Genomic DNA, 22404 nt, shown 5'->3' with positions numbered 1-22404 from the left:
AAAGAATGACATCTCACTTGCCATACTTAAATTTAGCAATTTTGTATAAAAAAATGCCCTTCAAAAAGTGTCTATTTGACTTGCCATGCCATTTGAATGGCTAAACTTAAGTCCTTATGATCAAATCTATTAACTTATTTCTCCACTAACATAATTGTTATTCATGGGTTTCACATAGGTGGGACCTTCTTGTCATCCTCTCCTTACCATGATTTGGAAAATTGAGATGGATAGTCTTTTCGAGATGCTTTTGAAATTCGAGTTGCCAAAACTAAAATAAATAACTAAATTTTGATTTGAACATTCTCTTATAGATGCTTTAACGATATATTATTAGGTATCGATGGTATACGCAGGCACGTTCCCGAAAGGATACATAAGAGTCTACCTTTATTACCGCGTGAATCTTCAAATTAAATCTGAGGTTTGAATTTATATTTCACAAAATGCACACGAAATTCAGCGAATAAAAATCTCATCCCCTTCGTCTCTAGACAGCCAAGCCAACGGCTCAACTCATCCAACCCCTTCTCCCTCCCGAGAACCTCTCCACTCCATCCATGGCGTCCTCCTCGTCCTCCCTCGCCGCCCCAAACCACCCCAAGCACCACCTCAAGCCTGTCTCCTCCCCCAAACCCCTCAACCAAGCGAGGCCCCTCTCCCGCGCGCCCCTCGCTGGCGCCGCCGCGTACAAGCGCGCGTCGTCGTCGTCGCAGGCGGAGCTCCGGCCGGACTCCAAGAACGCCCCCGCGCTGTCCGCGGAGCTCCGGAGGCTGGCGCGCGTGGGGAGGCTCCCCTCCGCGCTCGCCCTGCTCGACCACCTCTCCCACCGGGGCGTCCCCGCCACGGCCTCGGCCTTCGCCGCGCTGCTCTCGGCGTGCCGATCGCTGCCCCACGCGCGCCAGGTCCACGCGCACCTCCGGGTGCACGGCCTCGACTCCAACGAGTTCCTGCTCGCCAGGCTCGTCGAGCTCTACCTTGCGCTCGGCGCCGCGGAGGACGCGCGCCAGGTGCTCGACGGGCTGCCCCGGGCCAGCTCATTCTCGTGGAACGCGCTCCTCCACGGGCATGTGCGCCGGGGCCGCGGCCAGGCGGGTGGAGCCGTCGCGGATGGGTTTTCCGAGATGCGCGCCGCGGGCGCCGACGCGAATGAGTACACGTACGGGTCCGTCCTCAAGTCCATCTCCGGGAGCGCCGCTCGGTCCATGGCCATGGCCACCGCCACGCACGCGATGCTGATCAAGAACGCATACGCGGGCGCTCCCCAGATGCTCATGACGGGGCTCATGGACGTGTACTTCAAGTGCGGGAAGGTGAAGCCGGCAGTGAGGGTGTTTGAGGAAATGCCGGAGAGGGATGTGGTTGCATGGGGGGCGGTGATTGCTGGGTTTGCACATAAGGGGATGAAGAGGGAGGCGCTGGAGCATTTCCGGTGGATGGTGGAGGATGGGATCAAGGTGAACTCTGTGGTGCTCACGTCGGTTGTGCCAGTCATTGGTGAGTTGCGTGCGCGGAACCTGGGTAGGGAGATTCATGCGTTTGTGCTGAAGAAATTTCAAGATCGTAAAGATGTTGCAAACATCCAGGCAGGGTTGGTAGATATGTACTGCAAGTGTGGCGATATGATCTCTGGGAGACGGGTGTTCTATAGCACTAAGAAAAGGAATGTTGTCTCGTGGACAGCACTCATGTCTGGCTATGCATCCAATGGGAGGCAAGACCAGGCTCTTAGGTGCATACTTTGGATGCAACAAGAAGGAATTAGACCGGACCTTATAGCTGTGGGGACTGTCCTCCCAGTATGTACAAAGCTGAAAGCATTGAGGAAAGGGAAAGAGCTTCACGCATATGCCTTGCGGAGGTGGTTCCTGCCAAATGTTTCTTTGTGCACTTCGCTGATCACTATGTATGGTACATGCAGCCACTTGGATTATTCTCAAGGGGTGTTCCATGTCATGGACAAGAAAACTGTACAAGCTTGGACAGCATTGGTTGATGCCTATTTAAAGAATGGTGACCCTTCAACTGCTGTTGATGTGTTCAGATCAATGCTTCTCTCAAACCGCCGTCCAGATGCTGTTGCCATCACCAGGATGTTGAGTGCTTGCCGTGATACTGGGGCATCAAAACTTGGCAAGGAATTGCATGGTCAAGCGCTAAAGTTGCGTATGGAACCTCTCCCCCTAGTTGCAGCTGGGCTAATTAGCATGTACGGCACGTGTGGAGACCTCAAGGCAGCGCAGCGGGTTTTCAACCGGACTGAGTCCAAGGGATCACTGACCTGCACTGCCATAATAGAAGCGTATGCAATTAACCAGCGACATAAGGATGCACTGGAACTTTTTGCTTGGATGCTTTCAAACAGATTTGTTCCAAATAATGGCACCTTTGATGTGCTGCTGAGAATCTGTGAAGCAGCAGGGCTGCATGATGAAGCTCTTCAGGTTTTCAACTCCATGGTGCAAGAATACAACCTGGAAGCGTCTGAACAGAATTTTGACTGCATTATCCGCCTTCTCACTGCTGCAAGCAGGACTTCTGAAGCACAGCGATTTGCTAATCTGAAAGCTACTCTGTTTAATTTATCAACTCCCTCTTGGAATTCCAAACAGCAGTAATTCTGTACATAATGTTACATAAATGAATGATACTGTTGTCTGAAAAGCTGAGCTTGGTAATGCTAAAAAAACATTACACCTCAATGAGATGATAAAGTTAGTTACAATCTGCCACCCTGACTTCAAAAATTCCCATTTACTTTTTGTTGTAAATTCTAGTTGCTATCTATTTTTAGGATAGTCAATATTTTTAAATTTTGACTATTAAGATGTAAGTTTAGTATCATGCACCATTAGATTCATATTTTAATGTACTTTCATATAGTGCAGATATTATAGATGTTGATGACATATTATAAAAGAAACTAATAGTCAAAGTATCATTTGAAAGAGAAAGACTGAAAAATATGCACGCCTTATATTTTGGGAGAGGGAGTAATATAATATGAACTTTATTTTGGTAATATAAAATTGATATGATTATCTTTCAGTTACCAATTCATCCTGTTATCTTCTTTCTCATGCTTGAAATGTAGAGTTCCTTATGGATCTATCCGTAGTAATGTTCATCTGTTGTAATCTACAACTGTTAATTGATGGAACCACAAAATTGCAAGTTATTTCTTCTATCTCCAGAAGAGTATAAAGGAGAACAAGCATAGTCGTTTACTATTTTTAGAAAGCAAAAGTGTTAACTATATTTAGTTGTCGGTAAATCATCCCAGCCATTCCTCCTCGAGTTCTACCGTCCATTCATTCACTTCATGGATTCATTTCATACTCTATTGCTAGTAACCTCTAATGGTTTGTTCTTTTGCTTTTGAGAATTTTTCCCATTCTTATATGTGTTTTGTTAGGAAAGAGAGAGAGAGAAGTAACTTAACCAAACTCTCGATGTGAAATCTCTCTGTTCTAAATCCAATTTCACTTTTTCTTACTATTTGTCACACTCGCTCCTCCCTGAAATGGGTGGAACCCATAATGTTTTCTTGAAAGGGAAAAACAGATTAATACTAGATTCTTTGTTCTTGCTTTTGGAATGCGCCTTCACACCAAGCTGAAATGTGCGTACTCATGCCTTCTCCCCAAGGTGAGTCTTGTGTTCTCTAGTTACTTTTCTCAATTTTACAGCTTTTGGGTTAATTTAATGGGAAAGAAATAAATTGTGCACCAACCTTGTTACGTCATGTTCATTTTAGTTATTTTTATGAATTTCACTTCTCTATAAATCTTGATTATGTTATTTGATATTGTTGTGTTCTTTTATGTCCTAAAATTTGGTGAAACATGTGTTCTGTTTCCAAATTGCCTCCAAAATGAACAGCCACATGTAGAAATGTTTTGTTTTGTTAAGGGTATGATCAACACGTCAGAAGATTAAGAAGCTTACAGAATGGTGATTTCTTGTCAAGTGCAGATATTTGCAAGAAACACTGCCAAAATTGGTCTCAGTTTGATTCACCCATTCAAGAAGGCATCACATGTGCTTATGGGCTGCCTTTGCTCCAAAGGCACCAAAGATGATGCCGATGCCACTTCTGAGAATAAAACACCATCAAGGAATTCTGCTGCAGTAAGTGTTAGGACTGCAACCAGTACGAACAATGGTGACAATGCAAATATATTACGATCGGGCAATGGAGAGAAGGTGATCGTAGCTTTAGATGTTAGGATCAGTAGTGGTAACAATGCAGAACTGAAGGGGCTCTCAGGTGAGCATGCAGCTGCTGGCTGGCCAACTTGGCTCGTAAATGTGGCACCAAAAGCAGTAGAAGGCTGGCTGCCTCGGCGAGCTGATTCATTTGAGAAATTAGACAAGGTGAATATACTGATTCGGTGATACCAGATACATATGCTTCATTTTTTGCAATGCAAGTTACTTTAAACGGAATGATTTCTTTGAGTTGCAGATTGGACAGGGAACTTATAGTATTGTATATAAAGCTCGGGATCTCGAAACAGGAAAGTTTGTTGCACTAAAAAAGGTGCGGTTTGTCAACATGGACCCTGAAAGTGTGCGTTTTATGGCCAGAGAAATTCATATCCTTAGGACACTGGATCATCCAAATGTCATAAAGCTTCAAGGGATTGTAACATCTCGTGTATCACAAAGCCTGTATCTTGTCTTCGAATACATGGAACATGACCTTTCTGGTCTCATTGCAACTCCTGGTCTCAAGCTCACTGAGCCACAGGTGGTTATTCTTCTGTTACATCAACGCCATTTAGTAAATTACATGAACTAAAATCATTAAACACGAATATCAGATAAAGTGCTTCGTTCAGCAGCTGCTTCATGGCCTTGATCATTGCCACAAAAATGGAGTTCTTCATCGAGACATCAAAGGCTCAAACCTTTTGATTGACAACAATGGAATGCTGAAGATTGCAGACTTTGGACTGGCTACATCTTATGATCCCAAGAATCCGCAACCTCTGACAAGCCGTGTTGTGACACTGTGGTACAGACCACCAGAACTTTTGCTCGGTGCAACAGAGTATGGTGTGGCTGTAGATATGTGGAGTACAGGGTGCATTGTGGCAGAAATGTTTGCTGGCAAAGCAATCATGCCAGGAAGAACTGAGGTATTTCTTGTTATGCCTTGTGGAATTCCAGGAAAAACGTATATTTTTCTTCTGATTTTGATATGGTTTATGTGTGCTTGTCAAGATCTCATTTACCTTTTTGCAATAATGTAATGCTAGGTGGAGCAAATCCACAAGATTTTTAAGCTCTGTGGGTCGCCAATGGATGACTATTGCAAGAAATCAAAGGTGCCAGAGACAGCAATGTTCAAGCCTCAGCATCAGTATAGGCGGTGTGTTGCTGAGACTTTCAAAGTTTTTCCTACTTCAGCTGTTGTTCTCATAGACTCGTTGCTTTCGTTAGACCCAGAAGCTCGGGGAACAGCTGCCTCAGCTCTTCAAAGTGATGTGAGTTTCAGGTTTTTCTGTGTGTATCTTTTGTTTCGTGTGAGAAATGGCTTGCAGTCTGCAGAGCCTTTTCAAAAGACTAACATGCTGCAAATGTAGTTGAAACATGCAACTAAATTTGTCTTAGTAGTTTGTGAGATCAACAAATGACCAAACCTGTGTTCCATTTTAACCATTTACTAGACACTTCTTGTGGGAATATTACGCATTTATAATACTTTGCTTGTAGAAATGTCTGTTAGATTTGTATTACTAACCCCATCTCTCAAACATATTTCAGTTTTTCAAAAAAGAGCCATTTGCGTGCGATCCATCAAGCCTGCCAAAACTTCCACCAAGCAAGGAGTATGATGTTAGACTGAGGCAAGAGGAAGCCAGGAGGTGCACTTTGCCAAGTTAACCAAATACCCTGTGACTTCTGAAGTTCAATATGGTAACATCTGGCTTGTTTTCGCAGGCAAAAAAATGCAGCTCTTGGCGGACAAGGAGCTGAATCTGTCAGGCCAGGAAATGAGAATCATGTAACGAACCGTGCTATTGCTGATGCTGGTGAATTGAAGGTGGGTATGAGTTGCTACTCCAAACTACTTCCCAATGTACTAGATCTTTTTTGACATAACTATCAGAACAATTCGTTGTTTTATGGTTCTAAACTTCTTTTTCAAACTCCATGCTGCATGTAAAGAAAACAAATAAATTTCAGACATTGTTTTGTCTAAGATTAATTTCACCTACTCTGCCTGACCTGCAGCAACAAACACACACTAGCTCGAAGAGCAACAGCGACGATTTGAACCCAGAGGACAGTGTTCCAGGTTTCAGGGTGGAGTCACGGGCACGTCCAACCACAGTGCAGCTCCCCGGGTGCAGTTCCGCATGGAACAACATGGAGGGCGACAACGACCAGCCAACAGTGCCTGGCCGTTCTTGCAGCTCCGTGCGTGTCGCAAATGCCTGCGCCACAAGGAAGAAGGGGTCATCACACTCACTCATACCGCAGTTCGGCGCGACAGATTTGAGGAGCACTGTTGAGGCTGCTGATCACAACCACCCACCGGACAGGGATGGTGGGAACAAGAACCCAGAGGTCAAGGACGCCATGGTAAGCATACCTTTGCTTCTGCTAGAGCAAATATTGTTATGGAAAAAGCCAAACAGTGTATTTTGCAAACAAAAATAATTTGTGAATATAAATTTTATATACATATTCTTAGCGATCTAAAATCCAAGACTAGAAAAATAAACATCGGTGGGAAACCCAAAAGATCAACTATAAAATTAAGGTTGAAATTCAAATTTTGGCTTCTAAACATAAGCAAAAATAATGAAAAGGTGGGGGTGATGAATGATTCTCTCTCACCTCACATTTCTTGCGTATTTGCTGTGGGGGCCAGAACCATGGGAGGAAGTACAGAAGGATCCACCACTCTGGACCATTGATGCCGCCAGGAGGGAACGTCGAGGACATGCTCAAGGAGCACGAGAGGCACATCCAAGAAGCCGTTCGCAAGGCACGCGTCGGAAAGCCGGGCAGGTAGCCCGAGCGGTTGGAAGGTGCTTTGGGGTTCTGAGAAGATGGGCCAGAGTTCAGAGGTGCCACTAATTTCATGCTGCTGCAAAAGCCCAACGTAGAGTTTTTAGCATGTAAAAATGTGTTCTCAGATAGGATACAATCACCTTGTACGATTTTAGACCGCATAGTACACTGGATTTACGGTAATTTCCCTCGTCTTTTACTCCTTAGAACAGTGACTGAATATAGAGTTATGGTGAAGTTTGCAACAGTTAAACTATGAACTTTTTCCTACCTTCCTTTAACCTGGAGGATGGAAAATTGGGCTGGATTTAACCTAACAGGGGAAAAATGAACAGTTGATTGTTGGTTCTGGAGTGATTCTGCAATAAGTAGCATATAAATTGTTCGAGGAAAACGGGGAAACAGAGAAGAACCAGACATTCAGAAAATGAATGAATCAGGCAAAATGATGCTAGAAACATTGTCATTCAGTTGTGAATTTTTGTTGAAAGTACAATCAAACCAGAATACTGCTGAAAACTGAACGGCAGAATTGCATGATTTATTCTCTGGACTTGCTATGATCAACAGCTTGGGCCACTAAAAACATAAAGATGTGCCCCAATAACACTGCAGCACGTCACAGGTGGAAGTGCTTTACACTGGGTTAGCACAAAATGAAGTTCCTGTGGTTCTAGCACACCTTCAAGTTTTGGTACTTTGGACAACAGCAGAAGAAACTGACTGAACTACTCGTAAGGTGCCGAAGGTCTGAAACTGTATGCAATTCTTCATAAGCAAGTTAATGTTTGCCTCAGAAATTTTTCGGACGAGTTGTAGAGGATTTCTTCTCCTTCAGGAGTTTTCTAGCATCAACTTTTCATTTGATAAAGTTTAGTTCTGATTGGAACCAAATTGTTTTTGTAAGTCACTAAATGATACAGTAGCAGAGCCTCTTCTCTTAGCTTTTTGCTGTGATGGATGCTCCTTCCAGCCAGTCATATAAATAACCTGCACAAACAAGAAAGTAGAGCATTGGACGACAGCTGGAGTAGCTCGGTTGAAAATAATATCTAATGGGGGATTTATGTTAAATTATGTCCAGATGTAACAAAATCAAATATTATGCAGCACAACTGTACAAAAACCTGAAAAGTTGCTGGAACAGTTCCATCTTCTAGCCCAAACATTGACTGGTAAATGGCTGCAGTTGCCAAAGCTGTATCTTTCTTTAATATCTGACAACGAAAACATTCAAAATCAAATACCTGTATAAATTAGAATTTGACTTTTCTCCGTGACAAGTATGACAAGAGACTCACAGGATTTCTTTGAAAGAGAGCATTTGTTTCCCCCATTGCTCTAAGATGTTCAACAAGTTCCAAAGCTAGTCAATAGAAGTATTAATATCAGGAATTCAGGATTCAAGAGAAATGACCAATACATGGAGATGTCCAGGTGTTAAAAACAAGGGCTGCATGTTTCTTCAATATAAATGAACTTTTCGGATATATTCCTGATCATTGATTCTAAATGGAAAATTTGATATATTCCACTCTGATTAAGTTTTGGAAATATTCTAATGTGGCATGCACCAAATTCTTACTTGAAACCATACCACTGATTAGAAAAGATAAGTTTAGTTTACAAACCACTATTGTACTTCACAGTGTAACGGTCAACATCAACTCCTGGAAGGGTGAACCCTGCTCTAGTCAAAAGGTTCCCTGCATCACGGACCTTGAAGAATGCAACCCAACATCATCACCAGAATAATAACACTAATATGTCAAGAGAAAGTAATAATGTGATGCAATCTAGCTGTTAAGTGGCTGCAAGTCCCACCTCATAAGGGAAAGGCCAGGATGTGCTTCTAAGAAAATGAATGCCATAAAAAAGATGTACAAACACAAAATGGTATCCTGTTGGGGTCAAACTTCAGATCACACTGGTATCTTACTTGTGCTAAAGGTGACATTCGGGGACTGATGCCACCCTCACGCTCCATTTGAGCAATTGTACAGGCTATTCTTAGTTCCCTGATTATAGCATCCGGAAATGGGCAAATCAAAGGATAATCAGGATATGCTGGTACATAAATAAATTTCAAAAATCTTTAGAACTTGGTAGGTTATCACTTAAGAGTCTCTCCACCAAGAATTGCTGCAAGAAAAAGGCCATCAGGCTTCAACGCCAACCTACACTGCCATCAAATATAACCAATTAATTATATTATTTCGTCTGAGAATAATTGTACATTAAAAATATAAGCTAGCAAGAATAAAGCTAAAAAAAATTCACCTGTATCATCGCTCCAGGTAGATCATTTGTCCAATGAAGCCCAAGACAACTTATTATCATATCCTGTGAGCTTCATAGACAACGGACCACATTAACAATGACATGAGAAATACATGTATAGGAAGAGGAAAAACCTTTTGAATTAATGTCGAGCATTCTGAAAAATTGCAGGATTACCTTTTTAAGTAGAAATGTGAAAAAAAAATAAAGAGCTGGTTTGCATATTCAATTACATCAGAGAATGCCATATTTTAAACTAAAAGTGGATAATATTATTACCAAAGATTGAACGCCAGAATCGGTAAATTAAGGACATAACAATCCCGTTAATAAGAGATACATGGCACCAACTAACATGATGAACACTAACCATTACTCCCACTAATCTTTACCTTTCTTTGATGGGAAGAAATTCCTCATCTCCAACAACAAATTGCGTCTCGAGGCTGTCCTCGGTGGCATTCTCCATCTCTTGCCACTTTTTCACCATGTCAGCTGACATGTCCATCATGATCAGCTTCTCAATTCCACCTGTCACACAAGAATCCAATTCCTTCATCACCATGCCACAACACATTCAGCGGCGAATCATTTTGCAGGTGGAGAACTGGAGATCTGAGCAATTTCTACTAATGCATATGGAGAGGCTGGCGCGGAAGAACAAGAAGGGGCAAGATTCGAGAAGCGCACCGCGGCCGCGGAGCAAGCGGCGGACGGCGCCGGCGGAGCCCCCCAGGCAGAGCGCCGAGGGGAACGCCTTCCGGCAGTCCTCGAGGCGGTCGAGGAGGTTCTCCGCGACGGCGTCGGCGAGCGCGTCGGTCTCCCCCATCGCCCACGCCGCCCGGTCCCGGTGCCGCCGCTTCAGGTCGCGGTCGAAGATCTTGACCCGGCCGCCTCCGCCACCGCCACCGCCACCCCCACCCCCGCCGCCGTCCAGGCCTTCCGCAGGGGCCAGCGAGGAGGAGAGGTGGGATTCAGGGAGCAGGCGGACCCAGCGGTGGCGAGGAAGGAGGAAGCGCCGGCGGGCGGCCGCCGCGGCGAGCCCCGTGGCCATCGCGAGCGCCGGCCGTGCAAGAGAGGGAGAGAGAGCAATGGGCCTCGTGGACGAGAGATTTCATCTTCCTTGATCTCTTGTTTGATTATTTGACATGTGACTTATGATTTGTCTTACATGTCATATTTATATGTATTTATATGTGTCAACCTAAACAAGTGAACAATAAAAAAAATATCAAATTATCAAATTTATCTTTATGGACACTGGCCTTTTGTGGATTTTTTATATTTTTTAATAAAAATTCCTCAAAATATATTTTTGAAAATAGAAAATCTAGCCTCCCAACCTGTAGATAATGTGCGTGAAATATAAAACACTTACTACATCGTCGCGGTATCCTACTACGTTACTAACTATGAGAGGGGAAGCTCAAGTGGGGGAAGACCATTGATAAAGAATATGAATTTTGCATTGGTAAAGAATATGAATTTTACAGGCGGCCCTCTTACTATCTAATAGCCATGTGTTTTATTCTCTACTAGGAGCCGTCTACAAAATCGCTAAGACAGTTGGTGGAGGGGGCTTTGGTGTCTTCTTATTGTTCTATAGCTGAGTGTTTTAAGCCCAAGCAGGAACCATCTCAAAAACAATCAGAAAATATTAGAGGGCTTTCTATTGAACAGTGGGGCCATAGGCTTGCATAAGTGTGAGGATAAGAAATGTATCATGGATTGGCTGAGGATAAGGAATATGTCATTAACTAGCTTAGCACTGTGCAGTTATCATTTCTAAAGGACCATCACCCATAATACTGTTAGTATTGGTGTCGGCTTTCTCAAAAACCAGCACCTATAGTTACTTAAAGGAATTGGTTCTATATTTTTCCGACTTCAGAGGCAAGAAAAAGTCCATAGATGTTATTTTAGATAAACAAGAAACTATAGGACCACACCTATTAGGGGCTGTGGAGTAGTGTTATTGACAAAATTTGACTTGTCGTTCTGCTAGTAAAGCAAGGTAAACGCTATGAAGAGGATTGAATTGTGCAGCCCATGGAAGCTGATTCGATCCAAAAAGAGGTTCCCATACCAGATGTATAATTAGTTTTCCTTTTATTGACGTGCATTTCTTTTCCTTTTAGGAATAACTTTTGATTGGTTGGTTGTAACCGAGCAGAACGACAAGTGCCTTTTGAAAGGAGAATTAGGTCAACAAATAACTATCAGGTATCAGTAGTTTTTTACGGGACGAGCTCTTGGCTGAGCTACATCGGTTTCAATATCTAGCACATGAGTAAGTTATTGTTACCCGATAATTATATCAGCTAGGTCAATACTTTTTTGAAGAAAGCCCAATATTATGATCAAACTTGCATGATTGCCAGTTATCATATCAAATCAATTTAAGTTATCTTTGTCTCTTAAATTGTTTTGGTCAATCACTTAGTGTAATTTATATCAATTTGATATTTGCTATATTTAATATTGTACTCTATTAGTTTGCTTTTATTAAATAGTTTTTTATCCGGTTGATTTATTTTTCTTACCGTGTCATCGTAGTTCCAATTGATGAGTTATCATATTATCATATACTCCCTATGTCTCTAAATATTTGACGCCGTTGATTTTTACACATGTTTGACTGTTCGTTCTATTAAAAAAATTATAAAATATGTAAAACTATAATATATGCATAAAAGTATATTTAACAATAAATAAAATGATATAAAAATAATTAATAATTATATAAATTTTTGAATTAGACAAATAGTCAAACATGTATAAAAAAATCAACGACGTCCACGTAGAGAGTAAAATATAAACCATCGACTCAATTAGATCGAACTTTTGTCTAGATCTGCTAAACGTTCTACCTATTCTTACTGAGTATAGTCTTATACTATCTTAGTTAAGTCCTATATAAAGATTATTATTAGTAAACTAGATTGATTGTTACGGCAAACATATGTACTTAGTGACATTAGGCCATAGCCGATGGCTATCAGTGCATCATGATTGATATTTAACTAAGATCTACTAAATTACCAATCTATATTTTTAGTAAGTATAGTCTTATACTGTATTGTATCGGTTTAGTCCAATGTATCGAAAATATTTTTAATAAGATAAATTAAATTTGTTTTGGATTTAAGTTATTTATTAATTGATTGCATTTGGTATTTTTCACAATATCTCACATGTCTATTAATTTCATATCAGTAATATAGCCAATTGATCTGTTACAGTGTTTCTAGATCAATCGGCTCGTCACAACAACATCCATATATAGCCAATTGATCTGTTACAGTGTTTCTAGATCAATCGGCTCGTCATAACAACATCCATCAGTCGATCGGCTAGTTGATATAACCAAATTATTTCTATATTTGTTATCAGTTGCATAGGTTAAAATAACTGGCACGCCTTGAACCTCAACCTCTAGTACCATCTCTCAGGACTCTAGAGCATTGGTGTAAATTTTGTATCAACAAGTATTTGTACTTGTTAATTTTAAAACCAGCACCAGGGGTCGCATCAATGTCGATTGAAGGCTAGGCCAACACTAACGGTAGGATCCAAGTTTATAAAGGCTGGGCCAGGAAATCGCTGCCCCACGTATGTGCCCACCTTTTTATATGCGCTGTGTGAGAGGGACCCATAACGATTGATCGGTTGGTGACCCCATTAGGACGCGTAGAGGTGGAGTAGGGATCAGGAATCCGATCCCCCCGGAGATAGGATCATAAATAACAAGACGCATTGTGACTACCCGACACTATCCAGGGTCGTGGCGCGTGGTGGCGTCAGTGGTGCCGCTGGACCTAGTCATGATGCTCGACGTCAGCATAAGCATGACGAGGCACAAGCTGGCACTAGTGATGTGTGCCATGGGGTTCGTCACCGATCGCCTCAGTGTTGTCTCCTTCACCACCGACGCATGCCAGGTTCTTCGCCTGACGCGCATGACAGAGAACGGCAAGCTCACGGCCCAGCGAGTGGTAGACTTCCTCGTTGTGCACGATAGCACCAACATCCACGTCGGCCTTGATGAGGCCACAAAGGTGCTCGACACATTTGGGTTCAGCACTGACCACGATGTGGCAGCCATGCATAGCATCTCGGACAATACCTTTTCGTTCATCGAGAACCTTGCGATCATGAGGACTCGTTTGCGCAGTGCATCGGCGGCCTCCTCTCGGTCGCCGCATAGATGGCACGTATCTCTGTCAAGTGCCTACACCCCGGAGTGCGTGTCCGATAGGTCAAAGTCCAGCCGCTGCGAAAACCACATTGACGTGGAGGGCCGCACAACCACAGGTGGGGCGACTGGCCCAGCTACACCTCGCATTGCCCTATCCCCTGCCCCCAACCCCCTACAGGTGGCCCACCTAGACCCAAGCCACCATATGCAGTCAATGATCACGGCATCGATCCATCAGAAGCAGGTAGGTCATGGCCCGTAGGCTGCCTAGGACAGCAAGAGGATGCACGACATCACACACAATCATGATTCTAGGAGGAAACGAATCGTTGCAGACACACGACTCCCTCTCGTTCAAGCAAATCCCAGAATCAACAGAATGGGCTGTTGAACGACTGAGGCTATTCACAGTGCGGGGTTAATCCTCACGTGCCACGTAAACAAAACTACTCCACAAACCACTTATTTCACAATGTAAACCACATAAGTGGGACCCACTATCATTTTAAATGGGACCCACCGTACTCTCTCTCTCCCTCCCTCCTCCGCAACTCACTCCTCTCTCTCTCCCCCACCGCTCTTCCTCCCTCCCGTCGCTCATTCTCATCTCTCTCACATGACCATCACGACGAACGCCGGCGCCCCCCACCTCCTCCTTCGCCGCCGGTGCCCGACGCTCCCCTCCTCCTCCCCCGCCGGCGCCCCCTCCTCCTCCGCTGCTGCCGGCGCCCGGCGCCCCCCTCCTCCTCCGTCGTCGGCGCGGATCCGGCGACCCGACGCTCCCCTCCTCCTCTGCCGGCTGCCGGCCACTCAATCCACCGGCGCGGAGGCGCCCCCTCCTCGTCTTCCGCCACCGGCGCAGATCTCGCGACGACGACGTCGCCGGCGGGCGGAGGCGGGCGAACTCAGGGCGGCGGAGCGGCCGAGGCGGACGGAGCTCGGGTCGTGGCGCGTCGGAGCGCGGCGAGCGGGCGGGCGTGGCGGGTCGGAGCGCGGCGACATCGGGGCGCGTCGGAGCACGGCGGACGACGGGCTGCAGACCTCTCTGTCGGGGCGCTGGAGCGCGGCGGGCAGGGCGCGTCGGAGGATTCGAGCCCCCGCAGTGCGTGGCCCTAGCGACGCCTTCACTGCTCTCGAGGCCGGGGTCCTCGTCTCCTGCCCGGGGTGCGAGCGGCTTCGCCTGAGGGCCGAACGGCGCAAGGTGTTTTCCTCCGTGGCAGGCTGGGGCTGATCGCCACATCACCCGACTGTGAATGGCCTGAGAAGAACCCCGAGGGCAGCGATCACCTGATTGGATCAGGCTGATCCGGATGCTGATGCCACACCGCTCGATCCTCGTATCACGAGTCCTCATTTTGAAGGCTGAAGACTGAAGTACAACGTCCCGACAAGTGCCTGTAGGCCCACCGGCCACCGGCACCCATGGCTATGTCTAGCGACCGTCAAGCTATGAATATAATTAAGACTTATTTACACAGTAAGATGTCCGATAAATGGCTCAATGACTTTGATGTTGTGCTATACCGAGAAGGATATTTTTAGAGGAGTTAATTTTGAAACGGATAAGAAAAGGTTTCAAGCTATGGATGATAAGAGAATAGATTTGCCAATGCTTTCTATAGTCCATGCAAAGTGATTTATTTTCGGTGGTCTTCTTATATATTAACCAATTTTATAGATATTTGATTATTTGACTATGAAATCGACTTTTTAAAAAATAGACAGGCCTTCTGCTGTCTTTTAGCATATAATGAATTATAAATATATATGTATCTTTTATTGTATGATAAATTATATATATGATTATAGTATTATGGTATTGAATATGTTCTTTTATTCTTATCGAACCCGTCCCATCTGTTTTTTATTCCTGGTTTCGCCAGCTACATTATTCAGATCTTGGTGTTCACTTCTTGATTTTAGATCATTCACATGTGTGCCCGAATTCATGTTCTAGCTATCAATCATAGGGAAATTCATGACATATTTGTCTTCTACCGAACCAGTGTTGTGCTTCATTAATGTATGAAATATTTACTCATCGTCCTTATCAGTATGTCCGTAAAAAAAATAGAGTATGGATAGAATATCTACTGGTGGTGGCAACTTAATTACCATTCAAAGTGGGGGTAAATAGGTTAGTAAGAGGAGGAGAGTGTTTTTACCGTGGAATAATTCTTTTGCAGTTTTGCTATTGATCAAACATTTGCTTTTTTATTCTTTAATCAAACAAGCACATAATGCATGAGGAGCTGGGTGGGAGAGCATGTATGGCCTTTTTGACTTACGTACACGCCTTTAGATTATCATCAATGACCAGATTGATTGATGAAACTAAAATTTTTAAACATTTGATATCACTGGGCGGACACATTTTGTTTTCCCAGGGAACTGGGAGATGAAACGGAGAATGATAGCTATCTGTTTACTCAAGAGAAAGATTGGGAAATATATATCTTTTTTTACCAAGAATAGGAGGATTGTAATATGTTTACTAAAGACCGATGAGTAATTTTTTAAGAAAGAACATGAAGATAGTAATATGTTTACACAACGAAAACACTAGGGAGTATTTATGTTACAAAGAACATGATTAAGTGAGAGGAGTGGATTGGAAAAAAAATAAATAAGAAAGGACTATAATTTGTTTAGTCACGAATAGGATAAAGTGATGGATCTTTGTAAATTCTCAATCTTAATGAAATCAGCTGGGTGATCTGTCTTCGATCATCCCGGGAAAAAAAGGATAAAGGGATGGATCAGAAAGTACTGTCCCGGGTGCCTGGCCGGGGTGTTCCAATAGTTTTACAACAGAATTGTTTAACAGTACTCCTGCCAGAATAAACAGATCGTATGGACCACGATTCAAATTTCCAAACGTACAACACATATGAAAGATGAGCAGTTTTACCGTGCAACAAAAAATAATAAAAAGTATCTCGAGCTATCGGTATCTCGTGGTACTAAATCGTTTCTGATCATTGGATCTAACAACGCACATCTTACTCAGCTAGATCTAATGATAAAAAAGAATTTGATATCTCGAGGTACCAGTATCTTGAGTTATTTTTTATTGGACTGGATTAAATCTCATGAAAGATACATGACCAACAACACCAAGAAGGATATTTTGGGAATGAAACCCCAAGAAATTGAGCTAGCCAGATTGAAGGACCTGATGAAGAAGAACACTTGAGCAGACGACGAATGGATCAATGCTAAAGACGACGGTGCCGACATTACATGTGCTACTGAGACACGCCCCTTGGCCTCTAAAAGATCTGGAGTCCAAATCTAACTGAACCACCCCTTCATGGAGTAGCCGCGAATGATGCTCATGACATGCGAGATTTGCTCAGAAGAAAGCGTGCTGCTTGTGGGCATCGCCAAAGCGTCCCTCGCCATCCGAGCCACCGTTGGGTAGCGAACTGAGCCATGAACCTTCCACCAGCTAAGAATGTCAAAACCTTCTGCTAGATCAAGGACTCTCTCATCTTCTAGATAACAAACAAGTTCAGTTTGGTCTTCAACATAAGCAGAATATAGCTCACTGATATTTTGCTGTACCTTAGAGATGTATTCGGCAGCCTGGGAGCCGTAGGCTGTTTCGAAAATGGATTTTGTGAACACGAGCTTGTACCGGGGATCCAGTATGAGTGGTATAGACCAGATTAGGTAGAAATCTTGTAAAGCCTTGTCTAAGGCCACCATTGCTTCTCTAAGAATGTCTGCAACATCTTTGCCATCTTCGAGGGCATGAAATCCATTAGAATCGTTGTAGGCAAATGCATCCTCTCCACTTGCCTTTGCTAGTTGGTGCCTAAAAACTTCCCTCAGGTTAAACAACTGTAGAAGACAAAGATTTGATGATGTGGGACAATTGGGGGCAGAAATCCTTTGAATTGAACGGTATATTGCCCCCCAGAGCATACACAATAGTTCTGTAAACAGTGTATCCGTATATCCATAGCCTTTATTGCGAAGAATTTCCAAAGAACAGTATTGCGAGTACCAATCTTCATTATATGTCCACAGGTGGTGATAATCTAGACCAAGTTGTGAAAAAAACCGATGGCGGTCTTGTCTAGTCAAATCTAAATCTAACAAGTCTGAGTACATCTCACCAGTGAAGTCTCGATGCAGTGTAAGCAATCTAGCAATCGAGTGAATCACATTGTCCATGTAGGTTGTACTGGTATGGTTTGTCGCTATGAATTGGTACTTCTCTAGTTTACGGTCAATATCGTGGGAGCCCTCTATTTCCCACACCATCATGAACACATTATCTAGATCACGATTATATAAGATGTCATCCACAACTTTCCCAATGGCACTTCGAATGAAATGCGGAGATAGACAAACATAGTCAACTCCCAACAGCCCGGCACGAAGGTCATAAAAATGTAGATCGGGGTAAGCATCCATGATTACCTTGTGAAGCTTCCATTCATCGTCAATGAAATGGCACGCCGTATACAGCACTTTCCCTCGGACGGTTCTCATTGTACCCACAGCCAAACTGAGCATCCCAGGAGCGACGTCGCCTATCCTGGAGAGGATGTCCTTCCTTGTTTCATGGAAGATCGCGTCGCACATCTCCTCGACGGCGAGGCTGGAGCGGGACGGCACCTGGAACCCCGGGCTGACGCGGCGCAAGAAGCTCCTGAAGCCGTCGTCCTCGACGACCGACGGGTCGTACACGCGCAACGCGATCATCCGAGCTAGCTCTTCTGCAGCGCCAGCCAGCGCCGGCGACGGCGGCTGCGGTGGCGGTGCCGGATCTACTGATTGGCCGGGCATTTCTTGCCGTTGCTCGTGCCGTCTCCAGTGGCCCCACAGGCTGCTCGTGCCGCTCCTCGTGTCGGCGCCGAGCACCTGGCTGCAGATGTTGCACCTCGCTTTGGCCGTCCCGTCTACGTCGGCGAAGCGGGTGAAGTGCTTCCACACGCCGGACCTCCGGGCTAGCTTTCTCCCTCCAGCTTGCGATCGCCGTTGCGTGGGATTGCTCGCCTCTGCCATATTGGGTGGACGGTGTTCTTGATTTGATTCTTCAGCAAGAACTGGGCAGAAAAATAAATGGAGAGGTTTAATTTGCACACGACACCGCGCGCGAAGAATCAAGAGAAATACTAACGATTGAGAAGAAATCAAAGCAATTATGAACAAATCGGAGCTCAAAATCAAGATTCCGGAGAACTCACGGGAAAAGAAGACAGCAGGTACGTGTTGTAGCGTACTAGTTCCGGCCACGCCCAAACGACGCAACCAACGAATTATCCTGCAGGTGACAACCATCGCAAGTCTCCTCCTTCAAATTATATCGGTCTGACCGGATCCATTCCGCTGTCATTTTTCATATACCCCACTGAAGTCAAAAGGGATACATTACTACAAGAGAAAAAAGAAAGAGGACTACGTGTACACTTTTATTTCATCCCAATTCCAGAGACGTATTATTAAGGAGAGATTTTTTTTTTACCGTCGTAAGATTGAGGCTCAATTATTTGACATCCTGACCCACTGTCATTTACTTAGATTGAGGTAAGTTAATAGCATGATATCTTCCAGGTGATCCATTGGTTCTTTTTTTTTCTTTTTTTTTGTGAGGTAATAGATCCATTGGTTATAGATCCAAAAGTTTTGGGGATAAAGTATTTTCAACGTTTTTCAGCAATTCCCAAACACAATAGCTAACGGCGTTCATATCCCCTCTGATATATGATGATCTGGAACCTACATGGCAATGTTAGCTCATGATGTAGGTAGTATCATGATTAATTTCGATTTCTGATATCTCTGTAAATTCTTAATTTAGTTCTTGTTTTTTTTGGTCAACTCTCCAAGGTCAACTCCTCGTGGCTTTCTTTGCTCTATAAGAGAAGAATTGCTCCTCCACCAACACTCTAATCATGTTCTGCTTTACATCAATTTATATAATACAAGAATTACTGCTACACTATTTGCTACTCCGTCACAAAATGTAGTTAATTTTATAATATATTAACTTTGACTATTAATAAAAAGTAAAAAAATCGATTAAGTAGAAATGATTTTAGTTATTCTTAAATAACTTATTTTGATAAATATAATTGGCCAAAATAATATCTTGAAGACTATGTCAAGATTCAAAATGGTGAAGAAAGTAACGAGAAGATATGCATTCTTTTAGGCTAGATTATTTCACGTACGCTTCCTGAACGGTTAAAACGATGTTTTTTTTTACAGAAATTTCTATATAAAAATACAACATCTCACCTTTGTAGCGTAGATTTTTAATTTTATAATAGTTAATTTCATCGATTACACTATTAAGTATCTATTAAAATATTAGATAATCTTTCATATTTTCTCTTTCATCAACGAACACAGCTAGGTCAACGATGTAAGAGCAGCATATTCCATCTTGAACCACAGTCAAACTTTAAAAAATAGGAAAAATCCACTTATTTGAAAAGAAAATAAGTGGATACATGGGTGTCACCTTTCTCGTTGGATACATGGGTGTGTCGTGCTCCAATTGACGACGAAGCTCACATTCTCCTTCAAATGGATGTTTCGTCACCGGCTCAGCCGCCGGCGTCCACCTCCTCCGCAGCCGCCGCCGCCGCCGCCACAAATTTGGAACCCACCAGTTCCGACGGCAGAAGCCATGGCTCCAAGATCATGCCATTCGAGCTGGCCGTCACTGATCCCGAGGAGCCACAGCCCTCTCATGGACCTCGTCGCCGGCGTGGTCGTCGTCGTCCTCCATGGCGTCCATGTCCATCGTCCCTCCCGAAGGAGGACGCCGTGCCGCTCATCAAGAAGACGGCGGCCGAGTTCCTCGGCACGTTCGTCCTCATCTTCGCCATGCTCTCCACCATCGTGGTCGACGCGCAGCACGGCGGCGTGGAGGGCCTCCTCGGCGTGGCGGCGTCGATCGGGCTCGCCGTGACGGTGCTCATCATGTCCCTCGTCCACGTCTCCGGCTGCCACATCAACCCGGCGGTCAGCGTCGCCATGGCGGCGTTCGGCCGCCTCCCGCCCGCCCACCTCGCCCCCTACGTCGCCGCGCAGGTGCTCGGCGCCGCCGCCGCCGCGTTCGCCGTCGAGGGGATCCACCACCCGGCGAGCCGCGGGTGGATGGTGACGGTGCCCAGGGTCGGGACGGTGGAGGCGTTCTTCCTCGAGTTCGTCACCACCTTCGTCCTTCTCTTCGTCATCACGGCACTCGCCACCGATCCTAATGCAGTAATTAATTAACTATATTTTTCTTGTATTACGTAAAATATCTTCTTTTACTTCGTTACTGCTGGTTCTCGTAAAAAATATTTGTCGTTTACAACCAGATATTTTAAACTTTTAAAATTACGATCATTAATTATTTCTTAAAAATTTAAATACAAAACAATTGATATATTCATGATCTTTCGTCGAAATGTAGTATCGTAATATTATAAACTTATTTGATTTTATAAATTTATTCTAATAAAAATTTGTTTGTTAGAATTTTAGAAGTTTAACTAGTCCTAAACGATAACTATTTATTTTCGAATGGTGCGAGCGGTTTATTAAATTTTAATCAAGGGACATTAATGAACTTGAGATGATTATATCTCTCAGGTTAAAGAGTTGATAGCAGTGGCGGTCGGAGGAACAGTGATGATGAACGTTCTTGTTGCAGGGTATGTGAAAACTGTGTACACATAACTTATTATCTCCATTTCCGTTCCACGTTACGAGATGTTTGTCTTTCCAATATTTATATGGACACTATATATATATATACATTTATATATAACATTATGTCATAGAAAAATCTAGAGAAAAATCAAATACATCTTGTAACCTGAAATAGGGGGAGTATATTTTTTTTTGGTGGACAAATAGCAAATTTAATTTTTTTTGATCAATTAGAATAAATATTGCGGATATAGTGTGTCAACTATACAAATTTCCAAAACAAATTTCAGCTCCAAATTCCACCTACATATCAAGAGGAATAAAACGATACACAGGTAGCATTTGTTTGGTTTATTTCTTTGTACAATTACCTTAGTTGTATGATTTTGTTCTCAATTTGTGAGCAGGCCATCAACAGGAGCATCAATGAACCCTGCAAGAACACTTGGCCCGGCCATTGTTACTGGGAATTACACCAAGATATGGGTCTATATGGTTTCTACCCCACTGGGTGCACTAGCTGGAACGGGGGCTTATGCTGCAATCAAGCTGTGATTACCAACAGTTGGGAAAAATATTCAGATAGCAGAGGCCAGTTTATGTGTTGTGTGTAGTCCTAACCGGTCCAATCAAAGACGTATTTTTGCACAGGAAAAACCTGAATACATCACATTAATCGTTCGAAATTCAGGATTACTAGCGAAATGACTGTGCTTGATTCAAATATGCGAAAATATAAGTTATGATTAAAATACATTTAGTATTAAATCTAATCACCACAAAATAAATAATAATTATGTAAGTTTTTTTAATAAAATAAATGGTGAAACATATAAAAAAAATAAAAAGTCAATGACATCGTTGAGTTACCTATTCATTGATTGCCCGAAATTTTCTAATCCATCGGTCAATCTTTTGGACGGTTGAGATTGCATCTAGATTCGTACATGAGCAGTAACTTCATCTCCATGTTTTCTTCCCTAGGACTACTTTGTGCTGCATTGTTCCTCTCTCCCCTAGTCGAAGGTTGAAGATGATGCCGTGGCCGTTGGATCACAAGGTTCTGAATAAATTGTGTACTAATAGAGTTTCTCACAAACAAACAAAACGATTTCTTACATCTTGGCCCAAACATTCAAAGGCCCAACAGCATCAACCGTGCAACGGCCCCAGCAGAGAGATTGATGTCGTCATGGGGTAAGCAGCTGCAACCCAAACGGTCTACCTAACAAATG

At 43.5% G+C, this 22404-nt stretch overlaps 5 protein-coding genes across 6 annotated transcripts; 3 read left to right on the top strand and 2 right to left on the bottom strand.

Moving 5' to 3' along the window:
• The first annotated feature begins 404 nt into the window (after window positions 1-404).
• LOC102708672 (pentatricopeptide repeat-containing protein At1g71460, chloroplastic) lies at window positions 405-2891 on the top strand. The gene has a single exon (XM_015842998.2). It carries the CDS (start codon window positions 561-563, stop codon window positions 2616-2618), a length of 2058 nt encoding a protein of 685 aa, XP_015698484.2. The 5' UTR covers window positions 405-560; the 3' UTR covers window positions 2619-2891.
• Window positions 2892-3380: 489 nt separating this feature from the next.
• LOC102708394 (probable serine/threonine-protein kinase At1g54610) lies at window positions 3381-7479 on the top strand. 2 transcript variants are annotated; one of them, XM_015843260.2, is made up of 9 exons: window positions 3381-3648; window positions 3976-4377; window positions 4469-4753; window positions 4848-5144; window positions 5265-5492; window positions 5773-5873; window positions 5950-6052; window positions 6244-6594; window positions 6887-7479. In XM_015843260.2, exons 1-9 carry the CDS (start codon window positions 3598-3600, stop codon window positions 7028-7030), a joined length of 1962 nt encoding a protein of 653 aa, XP_015698746.1. In that variant the 5' UTR covers window positions 3381-3597; the 3' UTR covers window positions 7031-7479. The 2 variants fall into 2 exon arrangements, with proteins under 2 accessions (XP_015698746.1, XP_015698745.1); XM_015843259.2 differs by having other exon boundaries at window positions 4827-5144.
• A 294-nt stretch (window positions 7480-7773) lies between these two features.
• On the bottom strand, window positions 7774-10466 carry LOC102708112 (putative methyltransferase At1g22800, mitochondrial). The gene is made up of 9 exons (XM_040529280.1): window positions 10000-10466; window positions 9702-9840; window positions 9310-9379; window positions 9147-9211; window positions 8969-9047; window positions 8661-8748; window positions 8331-8395; window positions 8157-8246; window positions 7774-8019 (listed from the first exon to the last, which is right to left on the bottom strand). Exons 1-9 carry the CDS (start codon window positions 10361-10363, stop codon window positions 7903-7905), a joined length of 1077 nt encoding a protein of 358 aa, XP_040385214.1. The 5' UTR covers window positions 10364-10466; the 3' UTR covers window positions 7774-7902.
• A 6080-nt stretch (window positions 10467-16546) lies between these two features.
• Window positions 16547-18771, bottom strand: LOC102707827 (zinc finger BED domain-containing protein DAYSLEEPER-like). Its single transcript, XM_006664364.2, has 2 exons — window positions 18709-18771; window positions 16547-18567 (listed from the first exon to the last, which is right to left on the bottom strand). Exon 2 carries the CDS (start codon window positions 18524-18526, stop codon window positions 16802-16804), a length of 1725 nt encoding a protein of 574 aa, XP_006664427.1. The 5' UTR covers window positions 18527-18567; window positions 18709-18771; the 3' UTR covers window positions 16547-16801.
• A 1282-nt stretch (window positions 18772-20053) lies between these two features.
• On the top strand, window positions 20054-21811 carry LOC102707541 (aquaporin NIP3-3-like). Its single transcript, XM_006664363.3, has 3 exons — window positions 20054-20737; window positions 21110-21171; window positions 21577-21811. Exons 1-3 carry the CDS (start codon window positions 20054-20056, stop codon window positions 21722-21724), a joined length of 894 nt encoding a protein of 297 aa, XP_006664426.3. The 3' UTR covers window positions 21725-21811.
• Window positions 21812-22404: the final 593 nt, after the last annotated feature.

The sequence above is a fragment of the Oryza brachyantha genome, chromosome 12 (genome assembly GCF_000231095.2).
Source record: "Oryza brachyantha chromosome 12, ObraRS2, whole genome shotgun sequence".
NCBI lineage: Eukaryota > Viridiplantae > Streptophyta > Magnoliopsida > Poales > Poaceae > Oryza > Oryza brachyantha.
Note: the sequence above shows the minus strand (reverse complement) of the source record. Positions and strands in the feature narration are given on the sequence as shown.

Bases quoted from the DNA above. Each gene is read 5' to 3' on its own strand.
- LOC102707827 (XM_006664364.2), bottom strand. From the start codon at position 18,526: ATGGCAGAGGCGAGCAATCCCACGCAACGGCGATCGCAAGCTGGAGGG.
- LOC102708672 (XM_015842998.2), top strand. From the start codon at position 561: ATGGCGTCCTCCTCGTCCTCCCTCGCCGCCCCAAACCACCCCAAGCAC.
- LOC102708394 (XM_015843259.2), top strand. From the start codon at position 3,598: ATGCGCCTTCACACCAAGCTGAAATGTGCGTACTCATGCCTTCTCCCC. The intron at 4,754-4,826 runs GTGGTTATTCTT...CACGAATATCAG, and splicing joins TCAAGCTCACTGAGCCACAG to ATAAAGTGCTTCGTTCAGCA. The intron at 5,493-5,772 runs GTGAGTTTCAGG...AACATATTTCAG, and splicing joins CCTCAGCTCTTCAAAGTGAT to TTTTTCAAAAAAGAGCCATT.
- LOC102707541 (XM_006664363.3), top strand. From the start codon at position 20,054: ATGGATGTTTCGTCACCGGCTCAGCCGCCGGCGTCCACCTCCTCCGCA. The intron at 20,738-21,109 runs GTAATTAATTAA...TATATCTCTCAG, and splicing joins TCGCCACCGATCCTAATGCA to GTTAAAGAGTTGATAGCAGT. The intron at 21,172-21,576 runs GTATGTGAAAAC...ATTTGTGAGCAG, and splicing joins ATGAACGTTCTTGTTGCAGG to GCCATCAACAGGAGCATCAA.
- LOC102708112 (XM_040529280.1), bottom strand. From the start codon at position 10,363: ATGGCCACGGGGCTCGCCGCGGCGGCCGCCCGCCGGCGCTTCCTCCTT. The intron at 9,048-9,146 runs GTGATAACCTAC...TGCTATAATCAG, and splicing joins CTTGGTGGAGAGACTCTTAA to GGAACTAAGAATAGCCTGTA. The intron at 8,749-8,968 runs GTAAGATACCAG...GCATTCTTCAAG, and splicing joins GAATGTCACCTTTAGCACAA to GTCCGTGATGCAGGGAACCT.